The 21051-nt window shown below is 40.8% G+C and overlaps 1 protein-coding gene across 2 annotated transcripts; it reads left to right on the plus strand.

The window, feature by feature from the left end:
* The first annotated feature begins 815 nt into the window (after nucleotides 1-815).
* On the plus strand, nucleotides 816-19862 carry LOC135554379 (monocyte to macrophage differentiation factor). Of its 2 annotated transcripts, XM_064986662.1 has the most exons (7): nucleotides 816-1206; nucleotides 2831-2912; nucleotides 4645-4805; nucleotides 5333-5407; nucleotides 16690-16791; nucleotides 17048-17117; nucleotides 18172-19862. In XM_064986662.1, exons 1-7 carry the CDS (start codon nucleotides 1181-1183, stop codon nucleotides 18373-18375), a joined length of 720 nt encoding a protein of 239 aa, XP_064842734.1. In that variant the 5' UTR covers nucleotides 816-1180; the 3' UTR covers nucleotides 18376-19862. The 2 variants fall into 2 exon arrangements, with proteins under 2 accessions (XP_064842734.1, XP_064842735.1); XM_064986663.1 differs by lacking the exon at nucleotides 2831-2912.
* The last annotated feature ends 1189 nt before the right edge of the window (nucleotides 19863-21051 follow it).

Raw genomic sequence — 21051 nt, forward strand, 5'->3', positions numbered from 1 at the left:
TTCACACTGCTATGCTTTATCTTGGCCAGGTCGCAGTTGTAAATGAGAATTTGTTCTCAACTAGCCTACCTGGTTAAATAAAGGTGAAATAAAATTAAAATAAAATGTTTTGTGTCCTGTCCACATACAGCACAACATTATTACCCATAGGGACATATTTGCATCTGATAACATTGTGAATTAATCTCTTTGCATGCAAGTATGCATCTGTTGAAACAGGCCTATGATGTACTATCAGTTTATTTGCTCAAGTTTATTGACACTGAGATAAAAAGTCAATACTAAAAGGCTGAATTTGGAAAAATAAATGATTAATTCATGACACAGGACATGATATTGAACTCTGAACAGAATACAAAAATCATTTTTGATGCATATTCAGGTTTTCGTCACTAGTTGCCACACCCACAAGGTCATAAACCCCGGCAATTTATACAACTTCTCTTCTTGAAATTAAAATCTGATTTAAAAGCTAACGCAAACATTAACCTTAACCACACTGCTAACCTTATCCCTAAACCCGAACCTTAATTTAAGACCAAAAAGCTACTTTTGGCTCTCATGAATTTTTTTGATAATGTGTTTTAACTTTAGGGTTGTAGTAACTAGTGGAAACCCATATTCAGGGTTGCTGGTTGAAAAACAAAAGTAACTACTACTGTTACATCTGTCTATCATGGTGTGACAGATTTTGAAACCTCCTCCAGCCACCCACACTGTCATCAGATCTTTGATTGGTCTGATAGGATGATGTCCCACACTTTTAGTGCTATTATTGGTTCAAGCATCCGTCATTCAAAATCGCTTTGCATGAACGGAATACATTTTAATCGTGAAAAAGGGAACAACGCCGGTGTCTACAAGGGGACACAAGTGTTAGGAGGATATGTCTTTGCTAAATGATTATATTAATGTAATCGATTGAAGCTAGTTTATATTTGCAGCACAATGCTATTAAGGAAAATACTAAAATAGTGTATCGATTTGGACTGGGGGCATCTTATTATGTGTACAGATTACTGATTAGTTGATGACGTTAGCTGGGCCTTCAATTTCTCTTGTTTTGGCTAGCTTTCTAATTTCCCATTTGGCTAGCTTGCGGATTTCCTATTTGACTGTAGCTCGCTAGCTTAATCTTGCTTCGTGATTTCCTCCCTTCGTTTTGCGTGAAGGCATTGAAATGAAGAGAGTGAACAGCCTTCAAAGGTGGGTTAGCTAAAAAATGTGGCAGTCATCCAATGTTTGCATTATGATGAATTTAGCTATAGATAGATAGCTGGCGTTTATTTGTTGAGGCAAGTGGTCTTGTTAACGTAAGTGAACCTAGCTATTGGCATTTACTGAGCCTTACTCTGAGATGGATTGTTTGTTTGTAGCCATGAATGAAGCAGAAACATGGTTATTGTATCATGCAGTACTACGAGCTACAATGTTTCCCACCAGGAAATGCAATATAGCGCAGGGAAATGGAATCCGATAAAACAAGTCGCCATAAATGTCCAATCATGGCTTTGTAAATAATTGGTATATGTCCTTGATGAAGGGCAATTCCATGTTATCAGAGTGACGCCGAGACTCACTTTAAAATGTGTGGCAAACAAAAACGATTGATCGCAATGTTTTAAAAAACATACACCTATATGCAAAAGTATAGTTTTAACAATTGCCACTGAACATTTTACAAAGATACTTATTTGAGGAACAGTGCAGATGCAAAGTTTGGTAACAGTAAAATCTCCCTCAATTTTTTATGTGACCACGTTTTTCAAAAACTCTTAAGTACTTCGAATTAAGATTCAAAGATGATTGCATTAAGAATTAGGTGTCAGCTATGATATGACACCTTGAGTATGAACAAATCTGTTTTGGTTATTGAACTACACTAAGTAAAGTGGATCAATACCCGGTAACAGAATGACTGTAACAGATTGACATCATGGGTCTGTACTATACATGTATAATTATGAATATCATTCCCTTCATGGTGATGTGTCCTATACAATGGTAGAAAAAAATGTAATATTCTCCTTTGCATGTTTGAGTATTATTATACACACTGGCAATTATTCAAAATGTTATTTTTAAAATTTATTTAACCCTAATGAGCTCTGCCTCCATACTTGACCAAATGTGGTTGGTCCAGACCGGACCAAATCTCTACCAATCATGGATGTCTATGTTTTACAAGTTTGGACATTACAGTAAATTAAAGATGTAGTACAGTATAGTGCTGTAGAGTATATAGTTCAATATAGCACAGTATATAGTTCAATACAGCACAATATAGTTTGGTCCAGAAGAGTATATTACATTATATGGTATATATGGTATCAACTTCCATCTCTGTGCCCAGAAATCAAAGCTTTTGCATATTCCACATTTTTAGGATTTAAAATGGTTGGAAAATGTATCTATGTTTTAAATCAAATTTAAAAAACAGACTCTTAGCTTTCATTTGGAACAAGATGTTATATGCTCCTATAAACTTCAGGATAGTGCTGATGGGTCCTTTTACATGGAAATGACCTGAAACTAAGCAACTTTAATTGTTTTTCTTTGGTCAATCACTAAAATGTGAATGTACCAGTAGGCCTTCATGTGTTAGTTATATGCTATTTTTCTTTGAGATGTACTGTATGTCAGTTTCTTGTCTTCTTGTGTTATTTTCCTGCTTCCTTCAATTGGAGTGGCATACTATTGCATGAACAACCCAGAACAGTGTGAGAACAGCTCTGAATCAGGATAACCTCTAACACCGGTATTGTAACAGCCCCTAGTCCTCCCGCTACCTGCCCCACTAACACTTGCTGCATGTTGCTGTATGTTTCAGGTTTATGAACAGGCGGGCCTCTGCTAACTGCCGCTACCAGCCCACCTGCTATGAGCATGCTGCAAACTGCTATACTCACGCGGTGAGTTCACCTTCCCTAAGTGTAGGCCTACTGTACAGTCGTGGCCAAAAGTTTTGAGAATGACACATATTAATTTCCACAAAGTTTGCTGCTTCAGTCTCTTTAGATATTTTTGTCAGATGTTACTATAGAATACTGAAGTATAATTACAAGCATTTCATAAGTGTCAGGCTTTTATTGACAATTGCATGAAGTTAATGCAAAGAGTCTATTTGTAGTGTTGACTCTTCTTTTTCAAGACCTCTGCAATCCGCCCTGGCATGCTGTCAATTAACTTCTGGGCCACATCCTAACTGATGGCAGACCATTCTTGCATAATCAATGCTTGGAGTTTGTCAGAATTAGTGGGTTTTTGTTTGTTCACTCGCCTTTTGAGGATTGACCACAAGTTCTCAATGGGATTAAGGTCTGGGGAGTTTCCAGGCCATGGACCCAAAATATCGATGTTTTGTTTCCCGAGCCACTTAGTTATCACTTTTGCCTTATGGCAAGGTACTCCATCATGCTGGAAAAGGCATTGTTCGTCACCAAACTGTTCCTGGATGGTTGGGAGAAGTTGCTCTCAGAGGATGTGTTGGTACCATTCTTTATTCATGGCTGTGTTCTTAGGCAAAATTGGAGTGAGCCCACTCCCTTGGCTGAGAAGCAACCGCATACATGAATGGTCTCAGGATGCTTTACTGTTGGCATAACACAGGACTGATGGTAGCGCTCACCTTGTCTTCTCCGGACAAGCTTTTTTCTGGATGCCCCAAACAATCGGAAAGGGGATTCATCAGAGAAAATGACTTTACCCCAGTCCTCAGCAGTCCAATCCCTGTACCTTTTGCAGAATATCAGTCTGTCCCTGATGTTTTTCCTGGAGAGAAGTGGCTTCTTTGCTGCCCTTCTTGACACCAGGCCATCCTCCAAAAGTCTTCGCCTCACTGTGCGTGCAGATGCACTCACACCTGCCTGCTGCCATTCCTGAGCAAACTCTGTACTGGTGGTGCCCCGATCCTGCAGCTGAATCAACTTTGGGAGACGGTCCTGGCACTTGCTGGACTTTCTTGGGAGCCCTGAAGTCTTCTTCACAACAATTGAACCACTCTCCTTGAAATTCTTTGATGACCTGATAAATGGTTGATTTAGGTGGAATCTTACTGGCAGCATTATCCTTGCATGTGAAGCCCTTTTTGTGCAAAGCAATGATGACGGCGCGTGTTTCCTTGCAGGTAACCATGATTGACAGAGGAAGAACAATGATTCCAAGCACCACCCTCCTTTTGAAGCTTCCAGTCTGTTATTCGAACTCAACCAGCATGACCGAGTGATCTCCAGCCTTGTACTCGTCAACACTCACACCTGTGTTAACGAGAAAATCACTGACATGTCAGCTGATCCTTTTGTGGCAGGGCTGAAATGCAGTGGAAATATTTTGGGGGGATTCAGGACTTTACAATTAATTGCAATTCATCTGATCACTCGTCATAACATTCTGGAGTATATGCAAATTGCCATCATACAAATTGAGGCAGCAGACTTTGTGAAAATTAATATTTGTGTTGTTCTCAACTTTTGGCCACGACTGTACAAAGACTGGTTTTCAAATGTCAGACCTGTTGATAGGGTTATGGAGAAAACACATTTGACCAAAAACATTATCATTGTAGACTATACTGAGTGTATGTTACAGGGATAGTTTTCAACAGTTGGTCATGTTAATCTGTCTCCCTTTGTCTGTACCCTGCAGCTACTCATCGTTCCAGCCATTGTGGGCATGGCCCTGCTGCACCGTCTCTCTGACGACCGCTGGGAGAAGATCACAGCCTGGGTGTACGGCATGGGCCTGTGTGCCCTCTTCCTGGTCTCCACTGTGTTCCACATCATCACCTGGAAGAAGAGCCACATGAGGTGAGGAGGCAGAGGAATGTTCTATCACACTAGACCAGGGGTCTTCAACCTTTTTTTGCCAAGGGACCCCCTCCCAAGCAAAACGGTGACCCAGGGGCCCCATCATAAGATAGCACTTTGTTTTTTTACTTTTTTTTTTTTACATGTCTTGTCTTATCAGGTGAATGGAAAGGAGAAGTAATCAACATTTTAAAATGAATAGATTTGTTTGATTATTTTGACCTCCCCACATTCTAATTGAAAGAGGAAGTGTAAACTCAAAGCCTATTAGTTAGAAAGGTAACTCCAAACTCATTTTCTCTAAAAGCAGCTGTTTAGCTGGTTAAACAAAGGTTAGCCATGTGTTGGTAAAAATGAATGTCTAAGCCAAGAGCTTACCAGGTCTGATTACAGTAACCGGTCTGACTACCTGAGTTATATTATACAGCACCCAGCACATAATAATTTTAATTGCATACTAGGTATGAGTGGGCAGACACAATCAAAAGCCAATGAGAGAAATACTGAATGCTTGGTCTTGATTCTAGGTCTGTGGAGCACTGCTTTCATATGTGTGATAGAGTGGTCATCTATTTCTTCATCGCTGCCTCCTACACACCATGGTAAGTTCTATTTCTAATACCAATTTCCATATGCCACTTATGGGATGCACCTAAGGGGCGGATCGCAAACTCGAAGTATCCAATCACACAGCGTCTGTTGGAGACAGCGTGACGAATGAGGTGAGCCCCTCTCCTTCATTAAGGTAGCCACTCGTGGAATTGGCCAAGATGGCGTCGCTGTGAGAGGGAGTGTTTTCGCGCTCTTCAAAGCAATATTAAAGGTTAGGTGGTTAACAGTCAAATATTGGCTATTAATATTGAAAGAAACTAACTTTTTTATGGACATGTGATAAGTTTAGAGTTAGTTTTTGTCAAGTTGAATGGGAAGAACACGACAGAAAGACAAAAGTTAGATGAAATATCCAAGTCTCACAGAAGAAGTCTGACATGCTAGCGAGCCACAACGAGGACCAGAGCAGCATGGATACACAAGAAGCCACGATCTCAAGCAAGAGAAAGAACAAACTGACCAGGATGAAATCCTTGCAACCTCTTTACCTCAGACCCCAAGTAAAAATCCACCGGTGAAAAAAGTAAAAGAAGACATTTCCATGTCGGAACTTTTCTCTGCAATCCAGTCCCTGTCTACTAAACAAGACGCCACGCTCTCCAAAGTGTCCATCATAGAGCGGGCTACAGAAGAAACATCAAAGAAGATCGATAATCTGTCAGAAACTGTCAATCAACTACACAAAATTGTGAGCGAGAACAAAGAAAAGATAATGTTCCTAGAGAATGAGCTGAAGAAAATGCCATCCAAAAATAATGAGCTGTGTGAGAATGTAGCTGAACTTCAAAGGTACTCTCACAGGTGGAATCTGAAAATCCAAGGTGTAAAAGATGTAGAGGGAGAGGATATTAGAGAAGGAGTCATTAATGTCCTGGGAAAAGTGGCACCATGCATCAAAGACAGACTAAGAGACGTGATTGATGTGGTACATCGACTTGGGAAATGAAGATCTGATGGACCCCCTCGCTATATCATCTTGCGCTTGACTATGCGCCATTACAGAGACATCATATGGAAAATGGCCAAGGGGAACAAGTTTCTGGATGAGAAGAAACTCTGCATCAAAGAAGCTCTGATACCGCAGGACCAGGCTGCCAGAGAGAAACTGTGGCCACTTATACAGAAGGCGCGACAAGAAGGAAAGAAGGCGGGGTTCAAGGGCCCACACGCGTTTATCGAAGGAAGAATGATTACTGGGTAACTCTGTTGACATTAAGAAAATTGGAACTGTGAGTACTACCATGAGTACAGTTCATGTACTGCCAATTATACATGTACCGTTCGAACTACAACTGATGAACACTTGCCAAAGAAAATTAAGTAAATAGATTTGTTATTCTGTTAACCACCGCTACCTTATCTGAGCGTAGTTTTTTTATTGTTCACATTAATACTTGTTAACTAATTTGTGTTCTTTCTTTTTTAATGCAGGAGTTCGTTTTCAATTCACTCAATATCATTAGTCTGAATGCTAGGGGTTTGAGAGATCTTACAAAAAGGAAAGCTTTATTTTTATATTGTAAATGCAGTAATGCAGATTTTTGTCCTTCTTCAGGAAACTCATTCGGGTGAAAGTGATTTGAAGTTTTGGAAAGCATAATGGGGAGATGTGGCCTATTTCAGTCATAGATCAAATCATTCTGCTGGTGTTTTGACACTTCTTCACAAGTTTAAAGGTGACATTCTAGAATCCACATCTTCACAAGATGGGCGATGGGTCATAGTAACTGTTAAACTTAACAATGCTATTTTCATCATCTGTAATGTATACGGACTTAACTCACATGCTCCTAATAAGACCCTTTTTACCCAATTTACCAGGAAAGTACAGGATTTAAACAACAAATACTCTGAGGCTTTTCTAATTATTTCAGGGGATTTTAATGAAACACCTGACACATCTGCTGATCGTTTTCCTCCTAGAACGAGTCAACCTTCAAAATAGTAACATTATGCAAGGATCTCTGTGTTGAGGATGCCTGGAGTTATTTCAAACCGGATGCTAAGGGTTATACCTGGACCAACAAAACTATGTCACGTAAATCTAGAATAGATTTATTCATAATTTCCCCCTTTTTGTTACAATTTGTTATAGATGTAGATCATCAGTTGGCTCCCTTTTCTGTTCATCACTTGATTTCCCTGAATTTACAAGCCACTAAAAAATCGAAAGGCACTCGAGGATATTGGAAATTAAACAATACACTTCTTAAAGATACTGATCTCATTGAAAACATCCAATCATTAGCTAAAAATATTTTTGCTAGAAAAGACTTGGGTCATGGAAGTAGATGGGAATTTTTCAAATATAAAGTTAGAGTGGTAGCCATTAAACGCGCCAAAGAGCTGATGCACATAAAGAACATTAGAGAAAAAGAGATGATGAGCAAGCTTGACAGTTTTCTAAAGAAAGATAATCTATCTGAAGAAGAGGAGTCTGTGTTCAGGTCTTTGTAACTAGAATTAGAACAGACTTACACGGATCTGGCAAAGGGCACCTTTGTAAGGTCAAGAGCAAAATGGATTAAACAGGGGGAAAGAAACACTAGTTACTTTTTACACTTGAAAAAGAAACTACAAAAGAAAATCTATAACTGCACTCAAAATTAACAATGTTTTATGCAAAGATCCCATTAAAATATCATCATTTGTCAATTCCTTTTATGAAAACCTTTGCAGCTCTCAATTTCAGGAAGATGGTTGTGAAAGCTACATTTGCCACATTCAGAATTGTGTCCCTGTAATTAAGGATAATTTCCACTCAGTTTGCGATTCACCTGTGTCAACTGGAGAAATTAGAGAGGCTCTGAATTCAATGAAAAAAGGGAAATCACCTGGCCCTGATGGCCTATCAGTTGAATTCTATAGACAGTTTTGGGAGTTACTAGAAGATCCGATTTTTAATGTTTCAAGATTGCATTAAAAGTGGGAAATAGTCTCCACTATGAAACACGGCCTTATTTCATTGATTCCGAAGCCCGATAAAGAACCTTCTCTCATTGACAATTGGAGACCAATTACTTTATTAAATGTTGATTACAAATTGATTGCTCTGGTTTATGCCAAAAGTTTAAAGAAAGGAATAGATACCATTATAAATGAGACTCAAACAGGATTTATGAAGGTCCGTCACATAAGCTCTAACATTCGTTTAGTCTTGGACCTTATAGATTATTCAGATGCAATTGACTCAGATGCGGTTGTCCTATTTCTGGACTTCTGTAAAGCCTTTGACATAATTGAACATGAATTTCTCTTTAGGTCTCTTAAACTTTTTGGATTTGGTGAACATTTTATTAAAGTAATTCACATGTTTTACAAAGATATAAATAGTTCTGTGCTACTAAACCGTAATACTTCCAAAAGATTCAGTATCAACAGAAGTGTACGACAGGGATGCCCAATTTCACCATTTTATTCATTTTGGTTGTGGAACTTCTATCTCTAGATATTCTGAATGATGCAAATCTGTATGGCCATTTTTTTTTTTTAAGAAATCAAAATTTCCCAAATGGCTGATAATACTACTCTTTTCCCCTCATAAAGCTCTTTTTGTGGAATAATTCAGACATAACTGTAAGGAATAAGTCATTGTTCTACCCCAGCTGGCATGAGAGGAATATTGACTTTGATCTTGATATTTTCGACAACAAGGGTAATATTCTTACATATGAACAATTTATAACATTGAACGAGTTTCCAATACCTTTCAGAGAGTTTTTGAGTTTAAGTTTCTGTGATCAAAGCCGTTCCCAGTGGTCTAACTACACTTATGAAAAGTCATCTTAATTTTGGGAATGATCACAAAGTTTATCCAGAACTCAGATTGGAAGGCGTGGGCTTACTTGAGAAATCTTGTTGTAATAAATATATAAGACAAATTCTTCATTCACAAAACCAACTTACACCGAGAGGAAAGTTTTTCTGGAACATAGTTATTCCTGACATTGTCTGGAAAAAATGCATAGTTAAGGCCTTACAAATACTGTATACCAAACAAAGTTAAGGAAGTGCACTTCAACATTTTGCATAAGATATATCCATGTAATTCTATGATTTCCAAATTTGTGGCTATTGATGATATCTGCGTTTTCTGTGAAAAAGGTGAGAATCTGTCTCACTTGTTCTTTGAATGTAAATTTGTGTCTAAATTTTGGGAAAACCTTGCAAAGTACTTATTTACCATTATGAACACTGCCTATAATTGTAACATAACATATATAATATGTTACTATTGCAATGATAACAAAACCACTGAAATTATTGTTATTTGTTTTATTATTGTTGCCAAATACTTTATACTCAAACAAAAATTCAAAAATTCTATACCAAAACTACCAATTTTTCTGATTGAATTTAATTATCTTATTAAAACACTTACCCTAGTGAATTTCAAAAATAATAACATCTTCATGAATCATTATAATAAGATTTTTTCAGAGTGAATATAATTGCACTTAAATTGTTTATTTTTTGTATTTTATTTTTATTGATATTTTTTGTATGTTTGAGCATTGTTAATACCGGTGTTTGGTTTGCTAGACATGTTTGATATAGCAATGTAAGTTGATTTTTGTATTATGAATTTGAAAGAATTATATATATATTTTTAATGATAATAAGGTAGCCACTCGCCCACCAACTGGTCATTCACGCCTCTACCTTGCGAAATGGACCGCATTCACTGAAAGCTCTCCTCAGCACAACTAGGTTCCTGTCTTTCTAGTGAACTGTTCTCAGGCAAAACGTGAGGTTAACGCTGCCGAACTTAAAACCGCAGCTATTGTCGATTAGTGTTGAGTACTCTGACCGAAAGGAACATTTTTGCTTCGAGTAGAAGTTACTTTCTACTCGTTTAGCCTCTGGTTTTCAGGTAGTGCGACACGGCTAGCTACCGAGACTCGTTTAGTCCTCGCGTCGGCTATCTAGGTTAGCACACACCGTAAGGCTTTAACTAACCACTAACATATGTCCAGCTCCCGCCGCAATCCTTAAGCTAACCTGGCTAGCTAGCTACAAAGCAAGATAACCACACCAGCCTTACTACCAGCAACACTGTACTATTGCTAGCTCTCTTGTCTGGTTCAAATCTACTTTTACACGTTTTTATTAACTTCCTAATGTTGTCTTCACCCCCGCGGAAATCGAATTAGCATAATAAAAAGATCCTTAATAAATAAAAATCTGCCAATTTCAAGCTAGATATGTTTTTTTTTTTGCGTGCAGTGGCTGCGTATCAAGCCATCGCAACCTATGTAACACTTCCGCATCGGCGTTGAAAGGTGACCGAGCTAGAGCAGTGTTTGTCAGACCATGAGACACCCCGAAAATCGGTCTTCTCACAAAATCGTCTGTAGCGTAGGGTGAAGCGTCCGAACGGTTTGGGTTACAAACTATTATTGGCTACAACCTCCACAAGAATCTTGAGACTCGTCTGAAGTCGGTACTGCCGATTTGCCAACTTCTGTCTGTAGCGTCCGAACAGTTTGCTACACACTAATCTAACTACATGTCAGTTGTTTTGCTCAAGGACGCCCACAGGCCTCACAAGAATCGTCTAAAGGTCTCCTGTAGCAGTCGGAAAATTGTATGGAAGTAAATTATATATACAAAAGTATGTAGACTCCCCTTCAAATGAGTGGATTCAGCCATTTCAGCCACACCCGTTGCTGACAGGTGTATCAAATCGACCACACAGCCATGGTCTTACTGAATAGCAACTGGAAATGCTGTTATTGTGAAGTGGAAACATCTATGAAAAACAACTGGTCAGCCGTGAAGTGGCAGGCCGTAAAAATCGTCTGTCCTCTGTTGCAACACTCACTACCGAAGTCAAAACTGCGACTGGAAGCAATGTCAGCAAAATAACTGTTTGTCGGGAGCTTCATGAAATGGGTTTCCATGGCATAGTGAATGCATAGTGACAACTTTAAAGTTTGGTGGAGGAAGAATAATGGTCTGGGGCTGTTTTTCATGGTTCGGGCTAGGCCCCTTAGTTCCAGTGAAGGGAAATCTTAACGCTACAGCATACAATGCCATTCTAGAAGATTATGTGCTCCCAACTTTGTGGCAACAGTTTGGGGAAGTTTGTTTCCTGTTTCAGCATGACAATGCCCCTGTGCACAAAGCAACATCTATACAGAAACGGTTTGTCGAGATCAGTGTTGAAGAACTTGAGCCCTGACCTCAGCCCCATTGAACGTCTTTGGGATGAATTGGAACGCCGACAGTGAGCCAGGCCTAATCACCCAACATCAGTGCCCGATCTCACTAATGCTCTTGTGGCTGAATGGAAGCAAGTCCTCACAGCAATGTTTCAACATCTAGTGGAAATCATTCCCAGAAGAGTAGAGGCTGTTATAGCAGTAAAAGGTGGACAAACTCCATATTAATAGCCATGAATCTGGAATGAGATGTTTGACAAGAAGGTGCCCACATACTTTTGGTAATGTAGTGTATATACATTCGAAAAGTGTTCAGACTCTTTTTTTTCTCCACATTTTATTACATTACAACCTTCTTCTAAAATGGGTTAAATAAAATGTAAATCCTCATCAAGCTACACACAATACCCCATAATGAGCTCCTGAGTGTCTTGAGTCTCCTACATGTCCTTGAGTGGCCCAGCCAGAGCCCGGACTTAAACCCGATCGAACATCTCTGGAGAGACCTGAAAATAGTTCTGCAGCGACGCTCCCCATCCAACCTGACAGTGCTTGAGTGGTGCAGCAGTCTAAGGCACTGCATCTCAGTGCTAGAGGTGTCACTACAGATGCTCTGGTTCGAATCCAGGCTGTATCGCAACCGGCCATGATTGGTAGTCCCATAGGGTAGCGCACAATTGGCCCAGCGTCGTCCAGGTTCTTAACTGACTTGCCTAGTTATTAAAAAATAAATAAATGAGAAAGCAAAAACAGTTTTCGAAATGCTTGCAAATGTGTATATATAAAAAAACAATACCTTATTTACATAAGTATTTAGACCCTTTGCTATGAGACTCGAAATTGAGCTCCGGTGCATCCTGTTTCCATTGATCATCCTTGAGATGTTTCTACAACTTGATTAGAGTTGATTAAACTGAGCAATCGGGGGAGAAGGGCCTTGGTCAGGGAGGTGACCAAGAACCCGATGATCACTCTGACAGAGCTCCAGAGTTCCTATGTGGAGATGTGACAACCTTCCAGAAGGATAACCATCTCTGCAGCACCACCAATTAGGCCTTTATGGTTGAAGTGGACAGACGGAAGCAACTCCTCAGTAAAAGGCACATGACAGTTTGCCAAAAGGCCCGTAAAGGACTCAGACCATTTGAAATAAGATTCCCTCGACTGATGAAACCAAAATTGAACTCTTTGGCCTGAATGCCAAGTGTCATGTGGGGAGGAAACCTGGCACCATCCCTACGATGAAGCATGGTGGTGGCAGCATCATGCTGTGGGGATGTTTTTCAGTGGCAGGGACTGGGAGACTAGTCAAGATCGAGGGAAAGATGATTGGAGCAAAGTACAGAGAGATCCTTGATGAAAAGTGCTCTGGAGCAGGTTAGGACCTCAGACAAGGACAAAGGTTCACCTTCCAGCAGGACAATGACCCTAAGCACACAGCCAAGACAACGCAGGAGATGCTCTGAATGTCCTTGAGTGGCCCAGCCAGAGCCCGGACTTGAACCCGATCGAACATCTCTGGAGAGACCTGAAAATAGTTCTGCAGCGACGCTCCCCATCCAACCTGACAGGGGTTGAGAGGCTCCCCCATAAGAATGGGAGAAACTCCCCAAATGCAGGTGTGGCAAGCTTGTATCGTCATACCCAAGAAGACTCGAGGCTGTAATCGCTGCCAAAATACTATTATTTCAGTTTTTGTATTTTTTATGTATTTGCTAACATTTCTTCCTTAGACATTATAGGGTATTGTGTGTACTTGGGGGGGTGGACGGTTTAATACATTTTAGAATAAGGCTGTAACGTAACAAAATGTGGAAAAAGTGAAGGGTCTGAATACTTTCTGAAAGCACTGTATATGAAGACTGTTTTGTGCCAAAAATAAGGTGTTAAATACATTTATCTGGAACTATCTGTTCTACCATGTAGTCAATGCGTTTGTATGGGCCAATAGCAGTAAGGCCCAACATTTTTAATTAAATATATTTTTTTATATATTTTTCTGATAACTAAAGAGGTCTTACAATTCCAAATCAAATAGCAAAATGATCCTTGTTATGACGTTCTCTAAAATAATTCCATATAGCTTAGTAGTAGCTCAAGCCCTGATGTCTCTGTATCGATTGGCCAGCTCTGGAAAAATACTCCTATCACGCATGGCCCCGCTAAGAAACGGCTTCCCACGGTGACAGCCTGCCTCAGAGAGGCTAGGAGCTCATGGAATAAGCCCCTTACCAGCAGCATCCTGAATCGGGGTTCCCCAGCAAGAACATGTATGATCTGGGTTTCGTAACTCTCCCAAGGTGGAGCCGTCACTGGCTGACCACCTCCACCCCACACGCTGTGCCGCTAGCACTACTGGCACTTCCCTCCCTGGAAAGATGGATCACTTTATTGCCTCCATTTTCCATAAGTCAATGGACCTTTGGACCTTTTAAATCTGAGACTTAATGTGACCTCTGTATTGTTGGTCTACCAGGCAGAGTTACAGGAGGATGTGGAGGAGGCAACTGGATTCAGGTACTCTGAATCTGGTTTATTGGGATGAGATCTGTATGGCTACAGATCTAAACCTCTGTGTCTCCCATAATGCCATCCAAGTCTGTGGTCATACTATGAGTCTGGCGGTGGTGGGAGAATGGGCTCTTTGGCTAAGCTTGTCCAGCTTGACAGACAAAGAAAAGGTGGACTTCCTGGATGCCCCTGTGATACCCAAGGAGTTGTTCGGCCCGCTGTCGCCACCATGCAACAGAAGTGCGACGTGGATGGAAGGTGAAACCTTCAACTTCTGCATGCCCTGCAAACCAGACCCTTTGGCGTCCCGTTGGTCACTGCAACTCTTCTTAGCCTCACAGGTGGCTAAGGGGGCCCTAAACACAGGGGGCCCTAAACCCCAGCAACACAGCAGACTGCCAATACCCAGGCTAAGCCATTGAACCAAGGCAAACCTGAAGACAAACAATCCTTTTCTGCGGCCTCAGCAAGGTTCCGCCCTCCTAACCCCCCTAACGGGGGCAAGAAGTGCCAGTCAAACTAGGTCACAGCTCTAAGTGGCAGTGGAGGATAGTGTGCAAAGCCTACGGTCTCTCTCTCGGGTTTAACGTAAGCTGTCCCTCCTCCTCGCGTGACAGTGGTGAGGCACATCTGTAAACAAAAAAAATATATATATATATGTGTGTATATGTATACAGTATTCCCTTTTGCAGCAGCGCACTTTCGTGACATTGCTCACATGGGAAGATGGAGGATGTGCACTCTTATCACGAGTGCCACCTCCCTTGGACTCTCCGCTTGACACCTTCTCAGGTTTTAGCCAGGGATGAAAAAGTTAGCATGTTCGTTCTCCCTCTGGTCTCTTCTGACATACGGAGCTGGATGACAGATTAACTTTTGCTATTATACCATGGCTTTCTTATTTTTCCTTGCCTTATGGCATTGTTGCCTCTAACTGTCTTTTGCACTTGCAACACAGTAAAAACAGGCTAATGTGGGCACCACCTCGGTGCTACCACCAGGAGGCGCCATCACGAACTGAGCAAGGCAGGGGAGAAACCTTGCACCTTTCTCTGTTTTCATAGTGACAAAAAGGAAATCAGGTTTCTGGGGTTCACTTTAAGGATCAGTCTTTTTTGGGCAATTTTATGGCAACTTAGCTCTATTGATAAACTGGGGTTATTCCAAAAATAAGAGGAGGAAATGGTTACCTTTTGCTGGGCCCCGGAGCCCCATATAGCAATATGGTACACTAAGTCCAACGCGCTCTGGTGTTTTTTCCTTGTCCCGTTCTTACCTGTGCTTGGTTTGCACAGTCTGAGATTAGGTCAGCACTTTAATAGATTCTACATGTGTCTGGAACTCTATTGGATTTGATGGTGGTGGAAACAGTCTTTTTTTGGGCAATTTTATATGGCAACTGGGTAACCAGCATATTTCATTCTTTTGGCTTAGCTCTATTGATAAATGCTCATATGCCTTCGACACATTACGAGGTATCCTATTTTTGTTGAGTTATTATGGACAGTCAGTACAGTCATTCCATATTCCAAAAAGACGCGTAAGGTCTTTTGGAGACCCCGCCTCTAAATTATGATTAGGCAAATGGTTTTACAACTTTTGCTTTTTCTGGGCACCCCCACTCTAAGCAGAGCCCCATATAGCAATATGTATACACAGATCACCTACACAGATCATTTCTTAAATGCTCCGTATGCTTCATTGCAGGACTTTCTTTTGGACAGAGGGAAGATCTCCAAATGTCCAGTTGACTACTATCTCGCCTGTCACACAGGCCTCGACAGATGTTATACTTCTCTTTCTAACCCGCTTTACCGTTTGCCCTATGCCTGCAAAACCAATAAGCGGACTGTACTCACTGGCAGCCAACCCCTTTTTTGGGGGGACACCTCCCTGCAAAGGGAGGCCCCCTACATTGTTAACGGCTATATTGAGATAGTGTAGGCTATTGTATTGGAAAATATCTCCATCAGAGATATGACTACCTCTTGGACACTGGTCTAAGGCATCTCCTTAGGGGAGATTTGCGCTATAGAGTTTTGGGCCACCCCTCATATGTTTGTGGTCTTCACCGACTGGATGTCAATGCACCTTCGTGGGGCATACTCCCTCAGTGTCGTAGCCTCTGAGGTGTGATGCTATTAGAGCCACCCTGGCTTCAGAGAGCATGTCTGTGTTGTCCATATCCCATAAGTGACACATCAAAACAAGTATAAGAAATATAGAACCCCGGTTCTATGAGAATATGAGTGAGATGTGCCACTGCTTTTCCCTGTTCGCAAGAGCGCAAGGACTAGAGGCATGGTTGAAAATGACCATTTGGCTGGCGAATGGCTCCCTTTATGGGAGAGGGAGAGGGGCTCACCTCATTCGCCATTCCACCAGTTTGTCTTCAACAGACGCTGTGTGATTGGATAATTCGAGCCTGTGACCCGCCCCTTAGGCATATCTCGTAAGTGACACATGTCACTGGTATTCCCATAGAACCGGGGTTACACAAGTAATTCAAAATGATCTCGTATGTGATGAGGATCCTGTAGTTGGTATGTTTCCCTAGGCTAAAGTGTGGAATGAACATCATCTTTCTTTCCTGCCAGGTTGAATCTTCGTGAGCTTGGCCCACTCGCAGTTCACATGCGTTGGTTTGTATGGCTAATGGCTGCTGCAGGAACGATATACGTCTTCAACTACCACGAAAAGTCAGTATAATAATCTTACTGCATTTTAATTGTGCCTTTTTTGCAATGTAAATATATTATTTTTTAAACTAAATCTTCAGTGGAGTCATTGGATATGTACAGACAACGGTCTCAATGAATCCTATAACAATGAAGCTGATGAACAGGGCCATTGTTATATCTGTTAAACATCATCACTTTTGTTCTCAATTTTGTAGTTGTTCTGGTGATAAAGTGGGTCTTTTTTATATGGAATATTCTGTGTTTTATGTTCTAGGTATAAAGTTGTTGAGCTCGCCTTCTATTTGACTATGGGTTTTTTCCCTGCGTTGGTTGTGACATCAATGGTAACGTACTCAGTTTTACATATTGCCTTTCTGCTGTCATCTCCTTACTCAGTCACCACCACACTCACAGTGGTAGTGGCAGTGCTGCTTACATCTGCTGCTTACTGTTTGCTTTGACACTCTGTTTCGAGCTCTCTGCCAGACACATTAAACATCACCGATTTTTACACAACTTAATTTAAAATGGCCCTAGAAAATTTGGAATCTGTCAATTCCACTACCGGTGTCTCCATATGTGAAAACAAAGCATTTCTATGATCTATGGTTAACAAAATAAGGTCCTAAAAAATGCTTCTCTGTGACATCACAGGGTAGGATTAAAAGGGAAAAACAGATTTTTCTTGCCCAAGGGAGGGTATTTTCTTGCTCCCCACATCTCCATCAATCTCATAGTGTTTGAAAATCACTGTTTTTAAAATGGTTCAACTTTCGATGATGTCATTGGGTAGAACATTTTACTTAGAACAACTTAGAAATGGGCCGTTGACACTGGAGTTGTGCTGGAGATCGTGAAAATGAGGTGTGAAAGTGGTGGAGTTGTTCTCAGGTGCTCTATCGCTTTGCACCTTTGTAATGCCTACCGTCATCGGGTGTTCTTGCAAAAACATCATGTTAATGTGTGTATTAGTGACTTACTATACATTATCAGTAGCATCCATCATCAAGGCGTAGTGATCACAGCCTCCATCACCACCCTTCACTTGTGTACCACTATATCCCTCAAACTCAACTCTGGACCTTGAAGCCAGTCCCACTGCATTTTTTCATTATTCCCCTCTAATCAGGGTCTGATTTAGACCTGGGACACCAGCTGTGTGCAATTAATTATTAGGTAGAACAGAACGGATCTCACAGGGTAAGAGTTGAATAGCCCTGCGCTATATGATCAGCAGAATATCTGTTGTTCAGCTTCCTATGCCCCCCTGTGGCCTTCTTGTGGTAGGTCACTCAGACTCCAAAGGTTTTTAGGGTTTGTATTACTGTACTATATGCTGAACCTTGGAGAATAATATTCTAGTCCTTTACATGAGATTTTCCCCAAAATTTTCCACAGAACAACACGGATGGACTGTACGAGTTGGCCTGTGGGGGACTCATCTATTGCCTGGGCGTGATCTTCTTCAAGTCGGACGGGGTCATCCCGTTTGCCCATGCCATCTGGCACGTGTTTGTGGCGCTGGCTGCAGCCGTGCACTACTACGCTATCTGGAAGTACCTCTACAGGAGTCCCCCTGCTAATACTATTCGGGACGCCTGACCCCCACCGCATCAAGTAGGCTAACTGAAAACACATTGCCCTCCAGTGCCTCTCGACATAGGCACCAGCAAATAAAGACTCCCACAACTGCCCACCGAGGATGCAACCACAGCCGGAAAGTTTACGAAAATGACCATGCATTGTTTACTGTTTCCAGGTAGGGAACAGTTTTTCTTTTTATCTTTGACTGTACAAACATTGAACAAAGGTTATTTGTAATTCTGTTTTTGTACAACTGTTATTCAGTTGGAACCCCCAAAACAACTAAAATGATCAACTTTTGACTTCCATTTGGGAATTGTTCTCATCTTCTACACATAATGATACATTGGGCTGAGTTGATATCAGTGCTTTGTATCACTTCACATTCCATAGTTAGTATCATCTGTCATTTGTAGTGATTTTGTCAGTCATCTTATTGATTGGAATGCAGTTGGGAAGGACATTCAATAGAGTTGGGCTTTTCACTCTGTGGTAAATGTGCACGGTACACATTGGACACAGTCTGAATCAGTATTTATCAGTATCTAAGTGCAGTCTTATTTTTCAGAAGCAATTTTGTATGATAAGAACCACAAAGAACCATTGGATATGATGTTTAATAAGTACTCTGATTTGTGTAATTGTATTCTTTCCCACAAATATGGAGCCTTCAGAAGGTGAGTATTTGAGTTGGTATAGCTTTTAAAAAGGGTCTCTGTGATTGGACTGAACTTCCAGAAAGATGCAATATCTACAGTACATCTGAGATGTCCTGTACTTCTGCACATATCACTGCTGCCACTTTAATGGTATAGTAGATAGTTCCATTATATCACACACTTCCTGATTTAAAAACTCTCCTTACATCCTAAATTACCCTTCTGTTCTTTGTATTAATTTTAACCTGTTATGTGTTTTTGGATCTTCAATGGTACTCCATTCCCTACCTTTCTTTTGAGGAGTATTTGCCATTTCAGTTGAAAAACTATGAAGACCAGTACCATTATACTATGAAGTTGAATTGATTGAGAAACGTGTCATGTACAACCAACCCTATAATGATTTTTAATGGTTGGTAGATTTATCCATTTTTAGCTTTTTCTCACTTGTTTCTCAAATTGCCAGAGACAGTTTTTGGAACAGGTGTTCACAAATGTTCCTTGTGTAAAACACTGTACAGCCCTTGGTGAGCATGCCTTTTGTTTTCCCCTCCGTGACATTTTGTGAGCTATGTATGCTCAGTGGAGAAATCAGATGATTTTTGTTATGGGTTGTAGCCATTCTGAAATGTCTTGCTCCCTTTACCACAATGTTTTGTAATATTTGTATATTCTGTTTTGGCACATGATCCTGTACTGGCCTTTTTAGGGAAAACATCTGCTTCTTATTAACTCTCTACTTTATCCATTGGGTGTATTGGTGCTGTACATATAGAAAACAATGTTCACTCTGTAAGAAATAGGTTACTAATGTGTTGATGAAAAATAAATGCCCTCAACATCGTTCCTTTCTTCTCAGTTTGTCCATGTCTTGTAAATGTGTACTAGATCTATAGGTTGAAACTATAGCTGACCTCTGGGGGCTTGTCACAGCACTTCATACAGACAGAAAACACATTTCTCCATTGTTCTGTGTAGGAAACCAAACCTTCATTAAAGGAGTTGCATTTCCCCTTAGCTCATTTCCTCCATGGACAGAATGGTATGCCAAACAGAGTCCCAGCAAGAGACCTTCCAATCACTGACCTTGATGCTTGAGACAGCTGCTGGACCTGGGAGCTTTTTGATCAATCAGACTGGCAGGTGGATGAGGAAAACACACAAGCCACTAAAATGTTGATACTAGCGGTTTCATTCATTTAGTACCATGTCCTGAACATACCACAACTGACCTTAACCCAGCCACTTGTAAAGATTTTTTACTCCTTAGAAATACTGGTTGTGACATTACTTTCCTAAATGTATGCTAAACATTAGGAACACCTTCCTAATATTGAGTTGCACCCTTTTGACCTCAGAACAGCCTCAATTTGCTGGGGCATGGACTCTACAAGGTGTCGAATGCATTCCACAGGGATGTTGGCCCATGTTGACACCAAAGCTTCCCAGTTGTCAAGTTGGTTGGATGTCCTTTGGGTGGTGGACCATTCTTGAAACACACAGCAAACTGTTGAGCGTGAAAAATCTCAAAACCGTTGCACCCGCCACCGAATACCACTACCCCTTCAAAGGACCTTAAATCTTTTGTCTTGCCCATTCACCCTCTGAACAGCACAGATACACAATCCATGTCTATTGTCTCGAGGCTTAAAAATCCTTCTCTAACCTGTCGCCTCCCCTTCATCGACACTGATTGAAGTGGATTTTAAAAAGTGACATAAATAAGAGCTCATAGCATTCACCTGGTCAGTCTGTAAGACTAAACCGGGTGGTTCGATCCCTGAATGCTGATTGGCTGAATGCCATGGTATACCATGGGTATGACTAAAAATGACTATTTACTGGTCTAATTACATTGGTAACCAGTTTATAATAGCAATAAGGCACCTCTGTGGCTTGTGGTATGTGGCCAATATACTACAGCTAAGGGCTGTTCTTAAGCACGACACAATACCTCCTCAGGCCTTATTGCTTAAGTACTATATAGACTCAGTGTATACAGTAAACAGTTTGAAAATGATTGACACTAGCAGAA

This window comes from Oncorhynchus masou, chromosome 14, assembly GCF_036934945.1.
Source record: "Oncorhynchus masou masou isolate Uvic2021 chromosome 14, UVic_Omas_1.1, whole genome shotgun sequence".
Classification (NCBI taxonomy): Eukaryota; Metazoa; Chordata; class Actinopteri; order Salmoniformes; family Salmonidae; genus Oncorhynchus; species Oncorhynchus masou.

What these genes read in the sequence shown, in the direction of transcription:
- LOC135554379 (XM_064986662.1), top strand. Translation starts at nt 1,181, where the DNA reads ATGAAGAGAGTGAACAGCCTTCAAAG. An exon ending in CAAACTGCTATACTCACGCG is followed by an intron (nt 2,913 to 4,644) that starts GTGAGTTCACCT and finishes TGTACCCTGCAG; the next exon opens with CTACTCATCGTTCCAGCCAT. An exon ending in GTCTTCAACTACCACGAAAA is followed by an intron (nt 16,792 to 17,047) that starts GTCAGTATAATA and finishes TTTATGTTCTAG; the next exon opens with GTATAAAGTTGTTGAGCTCG.